The sequence below is a fragment of the Lithobates pipiens genome, unplaced genomic scaffold (genome assembly GCF_037356315.1).
Source record: "Lithobates pipiens isolate NorthernLeopardFrog02 unplaced genomic scaffold, aLitPip1_a1.2 Scaffold_13, whole genome shotgun sequence".
Lineage (NCBI taxonomy): Eukaryota > Metazoa > Chordata > Amphibia > Anura > Ranidae > Lithobates > Lithobates pipiens.
This window is the reverse complement of record NW_027507718.1, coordinates 131823554-131844211: the sequence shown is the minus strand read 5'-3', so window position 1 is coordinate 131844211 and position 20658 is coordinate 131823554. Positions and strand designations below refer to the sequence as shown.

Genomic DNA, 20658 nt, shown 5'->3' with positions numbered 1-20658 from the left:
TAAAGTAGTGAGTGTACAGCTTGTATAACAGTTTAAATTCGTTGTCCCCTCAAAATAACTCAACACACCGCAGGCAACAAAAGTGACTACACCCCTAAGTGAAAATGTCTAAATTGGGCCCAAATTGTTAATATTTTGTGTGGCCACCATTATTTTCCAGCACTGCCCTAACCCTCTTGGGCATGGAGTTCACTAGAGCTTCACAGGTTTCCACTGAAGTTCTCTTCCACTCCTCCATGATGACATCACAGAGCTGGTGGATGTTAGAGACCTTGCGCTCCTCCACCTTCTGTTTAAGGATACCCCAGAGATGCTTATTAGGGTTTAGGTGTGGAAAATGCTTGGCCAGTCCATCACCTTTACCCTCAGCTTCTGTAGCAAGGCAGTGGTGTGTTTGGGGTCATTGTCATGTCATGTTGGAATACTGCCTTGCGGCCAAGTCTCCAATGGGAAGGGATCATGCTCTACTTCAGTATGTCGCAGTACATGTTGGCATTCATGGTTCCCTCAATGAACTGTAGCTCCCCAATGTTGGTAGTATTCATGCAGCCCCAGAGCATGACACTCCCACCACCATGCTTGACTGTAGGCAGACACACTTGTTTTTGTACTCCTCACCTGGTTGCCGCCACACATGCTTGACACAATCTGAACCAGATAATTTTATCTTGGTCTCATCAAACCACAGGACATGGTTCCAGTAATCCATGCCCTTAGTCTTCTTGTCTTAAGCAAACAGTTTGTGGGCTTTCTTGTGCTTCATCTTTAGAAGAGGCTTCCTTTTGGGACAATAGTCATGCAGACCAATTTGATGCAGTGTGCAGTGTATGGTCTAAGCACTTAACAGGCTGACCCCCCCCCCCCCCCACCCCTTCAAGCAATGCTGGCAGCACTCATACATCTATTTCCCAAAGACAACTTCTGGATATGACGCTGAGCACATGCTCTCAACTTCTTTAGTCAACCATGGTGAGGCCTGTTCTGAGTGGAACCTGTCCAGTTAAATAGTTTTATGGTCTTAGCCACTGTGCTGCACCTCAGTTTCAGGGTCTTGGCAATCTTCTTATAGCCTAGGCCATCTTTATTTAGAGCAACAGTTATTTTTTTTAGATCCTCAGAGAGTTTTTTGCCATGAGGTGCCATGTTGAACTTCCAGTGACCAGTATGAGAGATTGAGACCAATAACACCAAATTTAACACACCTTCTCCCCATTCACACCTGAGATCTTGTAACACTAAGGAGTGACATGACAGCGGGGAGGGAAAATGGCTAATTGGGCCCAATTTGGACATTTTCACTTAGGGGTGTACTGACTTTTGTTGCCAGCGGTTTAGACACAGATCAGCTGCGGAACTGATCTGTGTCTCACCATTACTGCTGTAGGTCGGCTGGCACCTGTTGTTCCACTAGCTGGTGTTCAGCTCTGTGCAATCTGCAGCTATAGGTTTCGCCGCCCCTCACCTATTGCCTAATATATGATTCCTTCCTGCTACTTCCTGTCCAGTCCCTCATGTGCTTCTCTATTTAAATACCTTTCAAACCAGCTACTGGTTGCTTGAGCAACATTTGTTTCTGAGCTCCCTTTTTCCTAATTTTTTCTAATTTTTTTCCTAATTTTGCCTTAATCCTCCAGTCCCATCATCCTGGGCCTTCCATGGTTGCAGAAACACTCCCTGCATCTTGACTGGAATTCTGGACAAGTATTGGCTTGGGGTCCTCCATGTCAGCAACAATGTATTTCCAAGGTGCTACCTCCTCCTTCCATTCCTCTTGCTGAGACCTCCACAATTCCCATGTTGCCTGCCCAATATCAGTCCTTCCGAGATGTTTTCTGATCTTTTACCTGGGACCTCTCCTCCCCCAGGCCAAATCTACTCTCTATCTATGCCCGAGACACAAGCCATGTCCGAATACATTCGGGAAAACCTGCAAAAGGGTTTCATCAGGAAATCTAACTCACCTGCTGGAGCCGGGTTCTTCTGTTGCGAAAAAAGGTGGTTCACTCCGTCCATGCATCGACTACAGGGGTCTTAACGCCATCATCGTGAAGAACCGATACCCTCTTCCTTTAATTTCAGAACTCTTTGACAGACTGTGAGGTTCTCATGTATTTACTAAACTGGATCTTAGAGGGGCCTACAATTTAATAAGGAAGGAGACGAATGGATGACCGCCTTTAACAACAGGGATGGGCATTATGAGTATCTTGTGATGCCCTTTGGCTTATGCAATGCCCCAGCAGTCTTCCAAATTTTTGTTAATGAGATCTTTCGCGACCTTCTATATGTCTGTGTTATTGTATATCTAGATGACATTCTTATTTTCTCACCAGACTTTCTTACCCATCGTCTTCATGTGAAAGCTGTTCTACAGTGTCTACAGGACAATTGTCTATATGCAAAATTGGAGAAATGTCTATTTGAACAAACACAAGTTCCAATTCTGGGCTACATAATCTCATCACAAGGCCTCCTCATGGACCCAGCCAAACTTCGGGCCATCTCCGAGTGGCCCCAGCCCTCTGGTCTTAAAACCACCCTATGCTTTTTGGGCTTTACCAATTACTATCACCAATTCATTCGTAACTACTCGGCCCCTATTACATCTCTCAGCTGCAAAGGTGTCAATGCTTGGCTCTGGTCCCCTGAAGCAAACTCAAGGCAGCCTTCCTCTCCGCCCCAATTCTTCTACATCAGGACATTACAAAACCCTTTTCTTTGGAGGTAGATGCCTCTTCAGTAGGAGTCAGTGCCGTCCTACTCCAAGCTCAGCAGGGCAAGTCTGAGCCTTGAAGATTTTTTCCAAGAAGTTTTCTGATGCGGAGAAGAACTACACCATTGGGGACGATGAGCTACTCACTATTAAACTAGCTCTTCAAGAATGACGACATCTTCTAGAGGGTTCCCCCCATTGTATTACTATCTATACTGGTCATAAAAATCTGCAGTATTTACAATCCACGAAATGCTTGAACCCACGTCAAGCTCGCTGGGCCCTCTTTTTCGCTGCTTCAATTTTAACATTACTTTTCGTCCAGGTGCCAAAAACCTTCGAGCCGATGCCTTGCCCAGGTCGTTTGATGTCAATGATTCTAAGAATCACCTAGATCCTGGTCCCATCATCCCTCCCCATCATATTCTAGCCACTACTCAGCTCCAGTCTACACAGCCTCCTCCAGGTAAAACTTTTGTAGTTCCCGCACTTCGTCCCAAACTCCTTGCTTGGGCACATGACTCCAAGTTCTCTAGGTATCCTGGCATACCTCGTACTTGTGATCTTCTTCAGCGTCATTATTGGGGGCCTTCTCTTCGTAAGGATGTCAAGGAATACGTTCAAGCAAGTACGGTTCGCGTACTATCCAAATCTTCCACGTCTGCCCCTGCTTTTGCCCTTACCAGTGCCCAATATACCTTGGCATTGTATTTACATGGATTTTATCTCAGATCTGCCTCATTCAACAGGTTCTACAGTCATCTGGGTAGCGGTGGAGCGGTTCTCCAAAATGTGTCACTTGATTCCTCTCCCAGGCCTACCTTCTGCTCCCAGTCTTGCCACGACTTTTATTAAGGAGATCTTTCATCTTCATGAGATGCATTCACATATCGTCTCTGACAGAGGAGTTCAATTTACTGCTCGGTTTTGGAAAGCCTTGGCCAGCTCCTTTGGAATTAAATTGGATTTTTCATCTGCCTTTCATCCCCAGTCCAATGGGCAAAGGGAACGTGTCAATCAAAATGTAGAACGTTTTCTCCGTGCCCCCAAGATGACTGGGTGGACCTTTGGCCCTGGGCAGAGTTTGCCTTAAACATCACTCCAATGCCAGTTCTGGAAAAATCTCCTTTCTTCACTGTTTACGGGCAGCATCCATCTGTTCCCTTTCCTGTTCCCATTTCTCCTCTTGTACCAGCAGCAGCTGAGACCCAAAGGTCCTTCAACTCAATCTGAAAAGAAGTCTCTGGGAATCTTCATCTAGCTTCTTCCAGGCATAAAATGGCAGCAGATCGTCATCACCGTCCGGCTCCTAAGTTCCTGCCTGGTGAGAGAGTTTGGTTCTCTACCAAGCACATCTGACTCCAGGTGCTTTCAATTAAATTTTCCCCTCTCTTCATTGGTCCATTTCCTATTCTCTGTCAGATCAATCCAGTTCCGGATCAGTATCAGTATCAGTCTAACAGTGTCTTCTGGTACTTCCCTAGTGAGCAGGGTGAACCCGGGGGTCATGACCTGGGGTCAGCATGCAGCTAAGCCCAAACCCTTGTGAGGGGGTTCCTGGCAGAATACCGGCTGGCCCTTCGACTCCATGCCCTGGGGGACCCCGTGTCACCTGCTCGCCTGTGGGCTCACTGTAAGTAGTACCGTGACAGTTGTGTGTTCAGTTATTTTGAGGGGACAGAAAATGTACACCGTTATACAAGCTGTACACTCACTACTTTACATTGTAGCAAAGTGTCATTTCTTCAGTGTTGTCACATGAAAAGATATAATAAAATATTTACAAAAATGTGAGTAAAGCAAATTTAACAGAAAACAAAGAGGCTGGCTATACGCAGAAGTGCGTCATGAACGTGTTAATTGAAGACCACGAGGCTGCTTTGCAAATAACTTCTGGAGCCATGTGACGTGAAGACACCCATGATGTAGACACACTTATGGTTGAGTGAGCAGTCACTGCTTCAGGAGGCGCCAAGCCCTTAGCTTTGTAGGCCCACTGAATGGCCTGCACAATCCATGCTGCGATAGATCTGGAAGAGGCACGCAATCCCTTATTCTTTCCACTAAAAAGAATGAACAGCTGGTCAGACTGACGGAACGGAGCTGTAACTTCTAGATATTCTCAGAGCTTTCCTGACATCTAGGATGAACACTGGAATCTCTGGTAGATCTAAAGGTTGGAAGAGCAATCTCCTGATTGTCACGAAACAGCAATGATACTTTGGGGTTTGAACCCAACATAGAAATCAAAACTACCCGATCAGGAAAAAGGTTGGAAATGGCTAATTGCATCACAGAGAGCTGATTTCGGAGACCCTCTTGGCCGATGTTATAGCTACCAGGAAGGAAACTTTTAGAGAAAGTTCCTTAATAGAGGACTGATCTGTGTGTTCCAACTCTCTTCCTGAGAAGAAATCCAGGACAAGGGGAAGATCCCACATAGAAAATCTTGGCTTTTTCTGAGGTCTAAGCCTTGTTGTTCCTCTGTAGAAGAGGGTATCTAGCCCAGGAAAGCCCATAAATGCAGAAATTGCAGCGACTTGAACCCGCAGCGACTTGACAAGGAGAGATCCAAGCCTGATTGTAGAAAGCCCAGGATATCATGTATTTTTGGATTATTGCAAGACCTTGCAGTGGAGGAGGTGTAGTCTGCAATTTTTTTCCAAATCCTCTGGTAAACAATGTTGGTACCTGAAATTCAATACCGTGGAGATGGCCCCACCTGGACAGCCTAGGGCCTCCAGCCTTCCCCTCTCAAAAACCAAACTATCTGTTGTAGATGGGCCGGTCATGGATGTAGAGTTGCCCCTTGTGATAGTAGATCTGGTCTGGAGGGTAGAAGAACTGGGTCCCAGAAGCAGAGTTGCATCGCCAGGGGAATCCATGGTCTGTTTGGCCAGTATGGGACTATCGCCACTATCTCTGCTTCTTCCATCCTGAGCCTTGACAGAAATCAAAGAATGACAGGAACCGGGGGAAAGACATAGGCCCTGTGGAATCGCCAATGGTCTGACCCCAAAAAGCCTGGGGACAATGAGACCTTGTGTAGTATCTCTAGTCTGAAGTCACTTAGGGAGGCGAACAAGTCTACTTCCAGAATGTCTCCCAGGGACAGGACCCACTTGAAGACCTCGGGGGGGGGGGGGGGTGGGGTCCACTTATTTTTGTCTACAGAAACTCTCAACAGAAAGTCTGCATGAATGTTCTGGACTCCACGTAGATGAAAAAAACAAAGGGTTAATATGCCGCACTCTGGATGTGTCTATATACAAATAGTTACAAAAGGGGGGGCTTAAAGAGGGTATAGGGGACTAGGTGGTGAATAACAGGTATTTTAAAACAATTCCATAATAAATATGTCCATGTAAGGATAATAGATTGCTGAGTATGCAGAGGGCAGCCAGGCCAGGCTGAACACGAAGCCCCGTCCGCCGATCCCGGATGTGACGACACCACTACATCACGGAGCACCTACGATCAACTTCCCTGCCTCCCGGAAGCACTGTACACATTCAGTACAACCGCATAGCTACAGGATTGATGATTGTACCCACCAGCCCATGATTCTGATATAATTCGGGGACAAGCGGATGAACCACTGTATATTTCTTATAACGCTGGAATATCCTTGATCCCATGTGAGTGTTTTTAATCTATTTACATTAAACATATTGTAAAACATGCTGCATTTAGAGGGTGCCATTCTCTTTTCTTTTGTGTTACTACAGGAAGATAGACAGCTGTTAGGATGGCCAGGTTCTTCTGGGCCCAGGTCATGATGGGCTCTACTTCCTTCAACAGGGAGAGATTGCGAGTGCCCCCCATCTCTTGATGTATGAGACTGCTGTTGTGTTGTCCAGTCTTAGAAGGACTGATGCTCCTGCCATTAAGTGGTGAAAGACCTGTAGAGGGCAGAACGCTGCCCAGAGTTCTAGAACATTAGAGACTATCCTGTGAGAAGGAAAGCTCCATATGCCTTGGGCTACCTCTGTCAAGCAGAGAGCACCCCAGCCCCTGTTGTTGGCATCTGTTGTGATGGTGATCCAAGACACAAGTGCAATGAAAAGACAATGGAGGAAGTTTCTCTGCTGTAACCACCAAGGAAGGCTCTCCCGCATAGAGTGATCCAGAAGCCCTGGGTTGCGCTGCTGGAAGAAGCCCTTCTGGAGAGCCGCATTTTCCACTGTGCCCACTTTACCATGGGTGTTGTTGCTACCATGGTGATGATGATTTTTAGGCATTGTGAGGCTCGGAGATGAGAAGTGGACATTTCAAGCCGAACTCTGTCGCACATCACTGGAATTTTTTCCAGGGGTAAGGAGATGGTGCTCTTGAGAGTATCAAATTGCACCCCAAGGAATACCAGGGACTGCGTAGGATCTAGGTGGTTCTTTTCTGGGTTCAGTAGCCAACCGAACTCTAGTAGAGTGGAGATGACCTGGGATCTGTGGATTTGCAATTGCTCCCTGTCCTTAGATAACAACAGCAGGTCATCCAGATAATGATACAAATGGATACCTGTGGCCCTGATTAGTGCCACGACAGCCAACAAGAGTTTTGAAAACACACGTAGTGACTTCGTAAGTCCAAAGGGAAGACAGATGAACTGAAGATGGACTTGATTCACAGCAATGCAAAGGTATTTCTGGAACTCCGATGCTATCGGGACATGGAAATAAGCATCCTTCATGTATATAGACACGAGCCAATCGCCTGGCTGGATTGGCTGACAGATCGTGAGTAGTGTCTCCATCTTGAATTTCTCCTTCTTGATGAAAGAATTCAAGTGGGTTAGATCTATAACTGGTCTCCAGGAGCCGTTGAATGAATGAATGAATGAATGAAAAACTTGTATAGTGCACAATTCGAACTGAATCGCCTCTAGGCGCTGTGGCGAGCTTTGATCATCAGCTAAAAGAGGAAGGTCTTAAGTTTTTTCCTAAAAGCCAGGTGATTTTCTTCCAGACGGATGTCAATTGAATTCGTTTTTTTTTATTCTGCACTGACTGTCTTTGAAAATTGCCCCAGCTCCTGTTGAAGTCAAATTCGAGGACAAAACCAGGGGCAAAATTGGTCCGAGGACAGTGTCCTCAATCCGGGGACTGTCCCCTGAAACCGCGGACATCTGGTCATCCTACCCCAGAGGGCTCCTCGTCTGGCACATGGCCCTGGATGAGGGCCCTGGTGAAAACAGAGTGCCGGAGGCCGTAACCTCCGCATACACAGCAACCCTCATCTCCCAGCCTCGATCTGCTCACCTGGTCATCCATAAAGACAGCGACCTGTCTGTGCATCCAACCCGGTCCCTTGTATGCCGCTGCTGCCTGCAAACTCATCCGAGTGTCATCCCAGCCATGTTGGAGGAGCAGAGGAAAAACTGCCTCCTCCTTTCTTTCTCCACAAATTTCTGTTCAGCAGCCCAGTCCCACCTCCTCCTTATATAGTACCACTCCCCTTTGGACTTTACTCACTGTCCCCTCCACTCTTAGCTCTTCATATTAACCCATGCATTGTCTCCCCTAAACACACTGTCATGCCCGGCCCTGCACTACTTTTTCTTTTCTGTCTTTTCCGTTCCGGGCCTCACTGGACCTTCCTGAGACAATCGGCTATGTTCACTGATGCAAGCTTTCGTCTGCTTGTCTGCCAGTTGGAGTGGTTTGATTCATTCCCAGCTGGGGCTGGAGTGCACAGGACCAGACCTCTCCTGACTATGTTATTGCTGCCTTCCTGAGTCCCCCCCCCCCCCTTTTATGAATGCAATACCTATAGTTACTTTTTACTTCTTTTAACATACTAAATTAGTGATCCAGTTTGCACTGCTCTGTTTGTATTTCCTTTACATGTGTATGGAGCCCTATTCTCCAATCAACGCTGTAGCATGTGAATCCACTCGTAGTGTTGTTTTTGTATAGGGTTGCTTTTTATTTAGTGTTGTTTATATCTACTCCTGAGCCCTGCACTCTGTAATTAAAGGATATGTTTGCCAGTCAGTTTAACATATTCTTCCCAGAGAAAAGACACCTGAGAGACACTATGATAGTGATACCTCAATGGTGATTCTAGCATAGGGGGAAAAAATTCAATTTCAGGGAGTTTAAAGTGGTAGTAAAGTCCAATTTTTAACTTGTACTTACAGGTAAGCCTATAATAAGTCTTACCTGTAGGTACAGTGAATATCTCCTAAACATTGGGCGGTGTAGTGGTTAGCACTCTCACCTAGCAGTAAGAAGGTCACTGGTTCAAATCCCAACCATGACACTACCTGCCTGGAGTTTGCATGTTCTCCCTGTGCCTGCGTGGGTTTCCTCCGGGTACTCCGGTTTCCTCCCACAATCCAAAGACATGCAGGTAGGTTAATTGGCCTCTGTCCAAAATTGGCCCTAGTATATGAATGGGGACCTTGGATTGTGGACTCATTGAGGGTAGGGACCGATGTGGGTGTGCAATGTACAGGGAAAGGGACCATTTTAGACACTCACTCAGGTTGAACTGGATGGACTGGTGTCTTTATTCAAACTATGAAACTATTCCCTGTTTAGGAGAAACACACACAGGATGCAGTTGGTGACTTCACCAGCGCATGTGCTCTGAAGGGATGGCTTACCATATTGCGACAGCTGGAGCCCATAAACCCAGAAGGAATACCGAGTCAGGATTGAAGCCCTGTCATCGGTGACAGTGTGCCACTCGAGGGCTTCATTTTAAGGTAAGTACGCCATAATATTCTAGTATGTGGTGCATACTAGCACGTTATAACATTAACTTGCAGGTGGATTTTTTTTTTCTCTTTTCAATTACTATCGCTTTAAAAAGACACGTGGCCACTCAATGAAATTGGAGGAGACGCAGTTCAACCTTAAACTGCATAGGGTGTTCTTTACTGTTAGAGCGGAAAGGATGTGGAAATCCCTTCCACAATCAGTGATGTCAGCGCAAAGTATTGATAATTTAAAAATACTCTTAAATGGCCATTTTAGTGAACGCAATATACAGAGATATGGGAAATGGTATTGGCATAAACACACACACACACACATACACATACATACATCTACACAGGTTGAACTAGATGGACTGGTGTCTTTATTCAATCTTACCAACTATGAAACTATCATTAAAGTAAGCTTGGTTATGAACATATGATGCTATATAATGTAAACATATGATGCTGCTTAAAATTTTTATTAATCATGATGGTGATTATCTGACCAAACATTAATCATGACTCCTGTTACATTTCAGGACTAATGCTAACATATGAGTATGTTCATATAGATATTTAATTACCATAACAATCAGAAATTTGTTAAAAGAAAACAAATGTGGCCACATGAGCACAAACAGCATTGTTTAGAGTTTTTGGTCATTTTCTGACATGGTCTGTTTGATCCAATCCAAGTACTTGCCAACTCTTGCATAGACACCAGGGGGGTGATTATAACCAAATGACACTATACCTTCCTGTACCCCTTTACAAACCAGTGGCCCTCCGGAGTCTCCCTACAAGGAAAGATTAGAGAAATTACATTAGGTGAAAGAAATCAAGATAAACGGGACAGGTTTCATAAGTACTAGTATAACATCTAAGGGCCACAACAAGCTTATCAGAATGCTGTTTAAGGGACTGGATTCATTTTTTCCTGGATGCTAAGTAGTCTGCCCTTTCAGTTCTCTTTATCTCATTAATGATCCCATCCTTCTTTGTAGCCAATAAAGAATCATGGTGTGGTGAGCTCATTTATTGTAGTGTTTTAACGGTTTCTGTGGCACTCCAGAATGACCAGCATGAAGACCGATGGGCCAGCTAATACCTAGAGGATAGTCACAGGCATATATATATATATAATCTACTCTGGGGAGTGCATATACAGTGCCTTGAAAAAGTATTCATAGCCCTTGTAATATTCCACATTTTGTCATGTTACAATTAAAAAAGTAAATGTATTTTATTGGGATTTTATGTGATTGAATGGGATGCATTGGCTAATGTCCTTATTTAATATGCTCTTAAAGCAAACCCATCTCTCCTCCCTTTTCTTTATTCCTATAATTTTTGCCCAATTTCTAGCAAGGTTTGTAGTTTAGGGAAGTTGGCTCTTTTAAAAATTCAATGTCTTTTTATTCCCCTTATGTTTCCTATTTGTGTGATTTATACTGAAGCCAATTGACCTGTGATTGCTGTTACCTAAATTGCCCCTTATTTCCACATTCGTGATCAGGTCTGTATTGTTGGTAGTCAGTAGATCCAGTAATGCTTTATTTCTAGTTGGTGCGTCTACCATCAGACCCATAAAATTGTCCTGCAAGACGTTTAGGAACTGGTGAACCTTAGATGAATGCGTGGTTCCCTCCGCCCAGTCTATGTCTGGATAATTAAAGTCCTCCGTTATGATAACACTTCCCATCTTTGTTGCTAATCAGTGGCGGCTGGTGAAGTTTTAGGATGGGGGGGCGCAAGACCCCGCCCATCCATGGTTGGCCCCTCCCACTTCTCATAAGCCACACCCAGAATTTGTAGAATGATATTGGCGTGTATCCAGAATTTCATTGTCCTGCAAATACAGTAGCTGTGTACATAGACATACTGTACTAACATTATCTATCTATCCAGAAATACAGGGTTATGTATAGGCATACCTGTGTATAACCGTATCATTGCCCCAGAATTGCAGAGAGCTGTATAGAAACTGTATATATTAAAACAGTAGTGTAACACTGTAGCTGTGTATTCAGAATTACTGAGTTCTATATGTATAGGTGTAACATTATTCAGGATTACAGACTTCTGGATAGACACATCTGTGTGTATATGTGTGTACCACTACCCAGGATTGCAGAGTGCTGTATAGATATATACTGTGTATTTATAGGTATACCATTATTCAGGATAGCAGACTTCTGTATAGCTATGTATAGATGTGATATTATCCAAGTTTTGCAGACTCACATGGATACTATAAATAGATATATATACAGCACTCTGCAATCCTGGATAATGGTACATATATATAACTCTGAAATATCGGATTATGTTACACCTATACATATAGATATCAATACAGCACTCTGCAATCCATGTGAGTCTGCACAGTCAGTGGGCTCCGCAGTTCGATGAAGGATGTGATGGCAGCCACCAGAAGCAGCAGCACATCATACTGTAGCCAGGAGCTATAAGAAATAGTGCTGGTAAAACTCATAGCTAGAGGGGAGAAGGTCACTTTGTTGGAAACAGCACAGCCGAGCAACCATGCTTATGTCAGCACAAACACAACACATGGAACAGCTGTAATGTATCCATGACTGAGCAGGGAAACCAATACAAAGTAAGCAGGTAAAGTAACACCAAACCACTCCAACACCTGCACAGGGAGAAGCCACATTTCAACAGTCTGCACTTCTCATCATCACAAAAACCAACTTGTGCACAAATAACGAATGTGCTTTGTAAAGCCTGACCCTGCTGAGAACACACACACACCAGTATTTTGCCCACAGGCCTATTTCAGAACTGCAGAGGAAAGATTTTCCCCTTCAGAGTTCCCAATCACACCCTAAAAAGTCTCCGCTGATACCCAGCTGTGGCTAGGATGAGCTCATGGTGAAGCCATATCAGGAGGTCCTGGTGCTGAAGATGCCATGAGATGTAAGAGGCTGGGGAGAATTCAAACAGTAGAATGAGCTATTGAATTACTGGCCAGATCAGTAAGACCCAAAACACAACTCTGCTATAGAGGACAAAGCTATCATAATCTAATACTCCAGGTAAAACACAGAAGCTGCCTTTGTGGACAAAGAAAAGTCCTAGCTGCAAGGGGGTCCCTTGTGAATACAGGCCTCGGAATAATACTCTGAGCCCTTGGGGATCCAACACCACTTGTTCTCTCATGGGGCTATCCTCATACTTTGGCAAGTCCTGAGTTAAGTCCCAGGTCTTATCTGTTGCAGCACGATCCTGATTGCAGGTCCACATCAAGCATAATGCCCATCATGACTGTATTATGAACAATTACTACTTTACTTTTTTTTTTTAACCATTTCCTCCTTTCGTGAATCCCAGCACTCTTGATCGCCAGGCATTATATGAATGAAAGTTTTAAAAATAACACACACACACACACACACACACACACACACACACACACACACACACACACACACACACACACACACACACACACACACACACACACACACACACACACACACACACACACACACACACACACACACACACACACACACACACACCTTACCTGACTGTGTGCTCTCCGCAGCCGCTCCTCACACCGCTCTACTCCTCTTACTTCCTGTTTCCTCTCTCAGGTGAGATGGGAGAGAGAAGACAGGAAGTGACATCTGAGTCAACTCAGATGTCAATCAACCTGCCCGGCCGTAGTAACACATACTACAGCGCCGGGCGGAAGCTACTCAGCGCTTCAGAAAGCGCCCTGAGGCGGGCTAAACGCCCGCAAATGAAGCGCCACGCCTGCAATCTCATGATTGCATTGGCGTGGCGTTTCCCGGCGTGCAGTGTGACCGGCGCTCGAGCACTTCCTTAAAGAACTTTTTTTTTTTTTAAAGGGCCAGTTTTAAAACTTTTTTTTTTTTTACATTTTTTTTTTTTTTTTTTTACCACACAGGGGGGGCGGCGCCCGGGCGCCCCCTATGGACGGGCCGCCACTGTTGCTAATCTAGATTGCGATAGGAAGCTCTGTATGTGCGACTGGTTTATTCCATCATTCAAGTGTGGTTCACCTTTGGTGATTCAACAGGGAGGCTTTCTTATGGAATCAGGATGGAGATTTATAGATTGGAAGAATATATTTATTTATTTACCTGATTATAATGTTATTAACCACTTCAGCCCCGGACCAATTAACAGCCTAAGGACCAGAGGTCTTTTTACAATTTCGCACTGCACTGCTTTAACTGGTAATTGCGCGGTCATGCAATGTTGTACCCAAACAAAATTTGCGTCCTTTTCTTCCCACAAATAGAGCTTTCTTTTGATGGTATTTGATTGCCTCTGCGATTTTTATTTTTTGCGATATAAATGGAAAAAGACCGAAAATTTCGAGAAAAAATGATATTTTCTACTTTTTGTTATAAGAAAAATCGAATAAACTCAATTTTAGTCATACATTTAGGGCAAAATTTATTCAGCCACATGTCTTTAGTAAAAAAAATGTCAATAAGCGTATATTTATTGGTTTGCGCTAAAGTTATAGCGTCTACAAACTAGAGTACATTTTCTGGAATTTACACAGCTTTTAATTTACGACTGCCTATCTCATTTCTTGAGGTGCTAAAATGGCAGGGCAGTACAAACCCCCCCCCCAAATGACCCCATTTTGGAAAGTAGACACCCCAAGGAAGTTGTGGAGAGGCATGTTGAGCCCATTGAATATTTTTTTTTTGTCCCAAGTGATTGAATAATGACACAAAAAAAAAATAAGTTTACAAAAAGTTGTCACTAAATGATATATTGCTCACACATGCCACAGTTATATGTGGAATTGCACCCCAAAATATATTCTGCTGCTTCTCCTGAGTACGGGGATACCACATATGTGGGACTTTTTGGGAGTCTAGCCACGTACGGCACTCCGAAAACCAATCACTGCCTTCAGGATTTCTAAGGGTGCAAATTTTTGATTTCACTCCTCACTACCTATCACAGTTTCGAAGGCCATAAAATGCCAAAATAACACAAACCCCCCCAAATGACCCCATTTTGGAAAGTAGACACCCCAAGGAAGTTGTGGAGAGGCATGTTGAGCCCATTGAATATTTTTTTTTTTGTCCCAAGTGATTGAATAATGACACAAAAAAAAAAAAAGTTTACAAAAAGTTGTCACTAAATGATATATTGCTTACACATGCCATAGTTATATGTGGAATTGCACCCCAAAATATATTCTGCTGCTTCTCCTGAGTACAAGGATACCACATATGTGGGACTTTTTGGGAGTCTAGCTGCGTACGGCACCCCGAAAACCAATCACTGCCTTCAGGGTTTCTAAGGGTGCAAATTTTTGATTTCACTCCTCACTACCTATCACAGGCCTATCGAAGGCCATAAAATGCCAAAATAGCACAAAACCCCCCCCCAAATTACCCCATTTTGGAAAGTAGACACCCCAAGCTATTTACTGAGAGGCATGTTGAGTCCATGAAATATTTTATATTTTGCCACAAGTTGCAGGAATTTTACAATTTTTTTTTTTTTTTTTTGCACAAAGTTGTCACTAAATGATATATTGCTCACACGTGCTATGGGCATAAGTCAAATTACACCCCAAAATAAATTTTGCTGCTTCTCCCGAGTACGGGGATACCACATGTGGGGAACTTTTTGGGAGCCTAGCCACGTACGGGACCCCGAAAACCAAGCACTGCCTTCCGGATTTAAATATAAAATTCTACCAAAAAAACTGTTAGCGATCGCAGGGATCAGGCCTGACTCTGCGATCGCTGCAGTTATGTGTTTAGTGTTTTGTAAGTGACAGTGATCGATCGATACTGCACTTGGGTGGGCTGGGCAGAGGGGCAAAACGCAGGTGCCAGCAGGTATCTGGGCTGATCCCGCTAACAATGCGTTTTTTTGGAACCCTAAACTGCTGGGGATGCTAGTATAGATCTGATCAGATCAGATATTGATCTGTTCAGATTTTATACCACTACGGGAGGTTTATGCTTTGCGTGTGGGTGTTAGCGGTACTGGCACTAACCTAGCGCTGCCTGGGGCGACGCAGACCCTGACCCTAAAACCTAATTGATATCACCCGCCGGGTGATCAGGGGGTTAAACATTTATTGGGTAATAAATGGTGGGTGTCCTGATGCTATAAAAAGCAAACTAACCAGAGTCACCCGTAACACTTATACGGTGATCGCTGGTGAAAGGGTTAACTAGGGGCAATCAGGGGGTTCAAATTGTTATTAGGTAGTATATGGGGGTCCCTGGCGCTATATAAAAACCTGACGGGGAACCTAAATAACTGGCTAACCAGCGTCACCAGTGACACTTATACTGTGATCGCTGGTGAAAGGGTTAACTAGGGGCAATCAGGGGGTTAAAACCATTATTGGGTAGTATATGGGGGTACCTAGCGCTATAAAAACCTGGCGGTGAACCTAAAAAAATAACTAGCTACCTAGCGACACTAGTGACACTAATGCAGCGATCAGAAAAATGATCGCTTAGTGACACTGGCAAAAGGGGGTGAAAGGGTTAACTAGGGGCAATCAGGGGGTTAAAACCATTATTGGGTAGTATATCGGGGTACCTAGCGCTATAAAAACCTGGCGGTGAACCTAAAAAAATAACTAGCTACCTAGCGACACTAGCGACACTAATGCAGCGATCAAATCTGATGGTGCATAAGGTGAAACTCATTGGGCTCCTTCTTCGGAACGACTCCCAAAGGCGAGACCACCAAATCATCCAAGGGGGAATGAGGAAACGGGACGCACTTGCAGCCCATCAAAACTTCCTTAGTGAGTTTCTCATAAACCACTTCAGAGTGTAACATAGCCGACCGCAAGTTGTCAGCCACAGGGAGAATCCGAGGAAGGGAGCAAGGGATTAAAAAACTATTATCTATTTAGAAACGGTGACATCCTGTCTACCATCACCGAAGTCCGGCCTTTTTCCCGCAGCATCGTTGGGACGGGCCTTGTCAGCTTTAAGCAACAGGACCAGGCCCCCCCCCCCGCAACAAGAGCATTCGTGTTTGTAACGGCAGTTGGATCCTTTTTGTGGCCGCTTGACCAAGGGCGGTCGGACTCCCGGCCCCCGCTGGAAAAAACGAAGTAGAAGCCCGAGGAGAGAACATATGTTTCTTCCACAAACATATGTCCTTATGATCCCAGCAGAGCAAGGGATGTATCGCCTTGCGTTGACTAAACTGTTCATCATACCACAGCCAAGCCACACCCCCATAAACCCTCTGGGCCTCGCCAATGGAATCCAGAGAGCAAAAAAGTGGGGAACAATTCTCAGCGGATTTTCCCCCAATGATGCTTGCAAAAATGGCAAATGCCTGGAGCCAATTGCTAAACGTAGGCAGAATCAACCTATAACGACGCTCCTCCTCAAATTCCTTTGACTCTTCCGGTTTTACCCTATCAAGGTTAAACTTTTCCAGGGGGAACAATGTGAAAATCTCCACGTACTCCACCCGCCAAATCTTTTCCCTTATCTCAGATTTGAGATGAGCTCCCAAAGGAAACTCAAAACATACATACACGTCACATTTGGCCGAATCGACCAGGTAAACCGAGTCCATACTCATACTAGCTACCTTTGCGGAGTCTGCAGGAGGAGAGACACTTACCCCGGGTCCACTGTATCCCCTGGTGACACCACCACCACCGACCCCTGACCAGGCCCCAGCACTGGATTTTCTGCAACCTAGGTCACTGCGCAATCCGCCTCCAGGGAGTTTGAAATCCACGCCGACAACGGCATAGAGCTCACAGACGCGTCAAAATGTTGAACCAAAGAACGCAATCCGACCAAGAGGTTGTGTAAGACTGCAGCATTGCCCTTTGCGGCCGGCCTTGGGCCCACCGCCCTAGATGAGGGAAGGAAAGGAGGGGTCATAGCTGAAGTGACACCAGGACCCTCCCAGGGGGATGCTCACCCTTAGCACCTAAAACAGGGGACACGAAAAACTGCAAGGAAGGTACGACATTAGACAAGGACTTACCGGGCCGACCAGAACGAGATCCCTCAGCCACCATTCTGGAATCCACCGTCGATGACCTCCACGGAGTGACATGCTTTTCTCCGCTGGACAGCTCACCCTCAAAGCGGGAGGAATCCTGGCGACCGTCAGGAGACTGGACTGGCAAAGATACTCCACCCGCAGAAGGCCCCAGCTGCTCGCTGTCTTTTTTGTGCCTCTATCCCCCAGAATTGGTGGGCCCGGCTGTGGCTGTGTGGCTCCTCTTCACCCCCCGCTGGTGGATGGGGCCCTGCTGCTCCTGCCCATAGTGGAGGTCCTCAGATCCCGACTGGATCCGGGTGTGATGGGGTCCCTGGCTCCACCTGATGTACCATGACCCACAACACGACTCCTCCCTCGCTGAGCCGCCATTAGGGCTGCGACCCCATCCCACTGAGCTCCACCCCCGACAGGGATTCCTCCCAGCACCCGAGCCTACTCCACACAGGAAAGGCTGAGCCGGATGGGCTGGAGGGTCCGAGTCTGGGCTCCCTGCATGATGTTGATCTCGAGGGGACTGTGAGGGACTGAAACTCTCCGGGGGGGGGGGGGGGCGTGCCCGCCGAGCACATCTCACCTGCTTGCGCCGGAGCTGTGGCAGTCGTCCCCTGCAGGGATGCGATCTTGCTCTGTAACTAATTGCATCTGCCATCGATCGGAGTTGCTCCACCAGGCACCGGGAATCAACCATCAGGAGCGCAGAGGAAGGCACAGCACGTTTGAAATAGAAGCCCTCACTCCCTCACTCACTAGTAAATCCCCCTTCCATCCTGTTTGACAATCCAGCACAGCCTATAGTTTCCTGCTGAGAATTAACCCCCACTCCCCTATTCATGCAGCCCTGTGCTATTTTTTTATTTTATTTTTTTGCTATGGGCTGTACATACCCAAAAAGAATTGCAGCTGTAATTGCAGTGAAAGGTGGTTCTACATGGTATTGACTCAGGGGGCTGAATACAAATGCACACCACACTTTTCACATATTTATTTGTAAAACATTTTGAAAACCATTTATCATTTTCCTTCCACTTCACAATTATCTGCCACTTTGTGTTGGTCACATAAAATCCCAATAAAATACATTTACATTTTTGGTTGTAACATGACAAAATGTGAAACCTTTAAAGGGGTTATGAATACTTTTTTCAAGGCACTATATGGTGGTGAAGACACATAATTGTTGATTCTCTTCACGTGGTGGACATCAATGTTTGTTTATATGCCATATGCCTTTATATCATGGATTGCTAATAAGCGCATGGGGACCGTGAACTTGTGTTTTTTTTTCTGCAGATTCCTCATTGGACTAATGAATTTAACTCTTCACTTTTTGTTGGAATAGTGTATATATCACCACACTTACATTGTGATTTTTTTCATTTATTTATTTTTTATTTTATTTATATACTAAGTGCTGCACATTATTTTGTTTTATATTGCATTCTGCCTATTAGAAATTGAGTAGTACATCCTTAGAAATCACTGTAGTAACACCACTAAGTCTAGGTTCACACCTATGCAATTTTTAGGGCGTTTTGCATTTTGCAGAAACACACTACAGTCCATTTAACATGGTTTCCTATAGTACACGTTGGCATCTATGCATTTTTCAGCCACTGTGCTATTTGGAGGTCAGGGACTTTTTTTCCAGCAGCAGATTTGCGTTTTGCATGTAATAGACTTTAATGGACCCGCAGCAAAAATGCAAATGTTGCTTTTCTGATGCATTTTTAAATGCATCTTTTTATCCTTAAATTATGAATAGTCGGTTTATTCCTTTAATTAAAAAAAATGAAATATCCCCTGGTGTAGCTCCAGTGTCAATAACGATGAACGCCGCTATTGACCGCCCCCCCCACCCCCCGCCAAAAAAAGCTCCACACTCGTTGCCAATAGGCAGGGCCAAACAGTGATGTCACAAGGGTTTTTTTGGGGATGTCATCGCTTGGTGAATGTGGCAGCGTTCATCGTAATTGAGGCTGGATCGACACTGGGGGGGGGGGGGAGTTGTTTTTGTTTTTTTTTAATAAAGGGAATGTCAAAAACTGTCTCTGTTTTATTTATTTTGGACACTTCTCTTGGTGAATGAGTAGGGACACAATGTACCCTATTCTCATTCACATAGGGGAGCAGGATCTTGGTGGGGCCACCTTGTTAAATGAGGCTTCCAGATTCTGATAAGCCTCCTGCCCGCAGACCCTCACAACCACCGGTCAGGGTTATGGGGAAGAGGCCCTGACCCAAAGCACCCCCCATATTGAGGGCATGTGGTCCAATATGGTTCAGGAGAGAGGGGAGCTGCCCCCTTCTCCCCCACCCCCTCTTTTCTGGCTTGTCAGGTTGCATGTTCGGATAAGGGTCTGGTATGTACTTTGGAGAGGACCCCATGTCTTTTTTTTAAATTATGGTGTGGGGTTCACCTCAAAATTCATACCAGACCCAAAGGGTCTTTTTTTTTCTTTGCTGGCAATTCTTTTTTCTTACTTAACTCATTGGTTGTTAAAGCAGAGTTCCAACCAAAAGTGGGACTTCCACTCATTGTACTCCTCCCCCCCCCCCATTTGGCACCTTCCGGGGGGGGGAGGGCAGGATACCTGTCTTTCACAGGTATCCTTCCGCACTTCCAGGAGCCTCAGACGTGGATATTTGCATCACCGCTCGGGCTCCCTGCTCCTTCCCCGGCCGCCGGACGAGTAGGAGAGAGGAGCAGAGCTACGCGCATGCACAGTAGGGTTCTTGGCATGAAACCGTAAGGCTACACTGCCGAGTTCCATTACTTGCAATGGAGGTAGCAGTACCCGACAGCTAATGGAAACATCAGCTGCGGTGCTGACATTGCTGGACTCCAGGACAGGAAAGTGTCCGATTATTAAAAGTCAGCAGCTGCTGGCTTTTAATTTTTGGTGGGCAGACCTCCGCTTTAAGGGCACGGCCAAGGACTGAGCCAAAAATAGTTTGTTAAAGGAGCTCAAAACATATATCTGGGGAATATCCTAAATGTTTCTTTGATGTTCTTACAATGACAAATTTAAAGTGATATTAAAGTAATTTTTTATTAATCAGATGCCAACAATATAACTTACATGCATCTGTTTGTTTTTCTTGTTTTATTAAATTATTTATTTATTTAATTAAATTTCCTCCTCTGAGCTTTCTTTGAAATGGTTCTCTAGTCGTGCTGCCACACTCCCGCTATATTTGTACCCCCTGT

At 45.2% G+C, this 20658-nt stretch overlaps 1 protein-coding gene across 1 annotated transcript in view; it reads right to left on the bottom strand.

Annotated features, from left to right (window-relative positions):
- Positions 1-9879: 9879 nt before the first annotated feature.
- LOC143974332 (mast cell protease 1A-like) overlaps positions 9880-20658 on the bottom strand; it is a 44440-nt gene continuing 33661 nt past the window's right edge. The window contains exon 5 of the mRNA XM_077475584.1: positions 9880-10216. Coding sequence (XP_077331710.1) covers positions 10067-10216 — 150 coding nt within the window. The 3' untranslated portion in view covers positions 9880-10066. The remainder of the gene's footprint in view (positions 10217-20658) is intronic.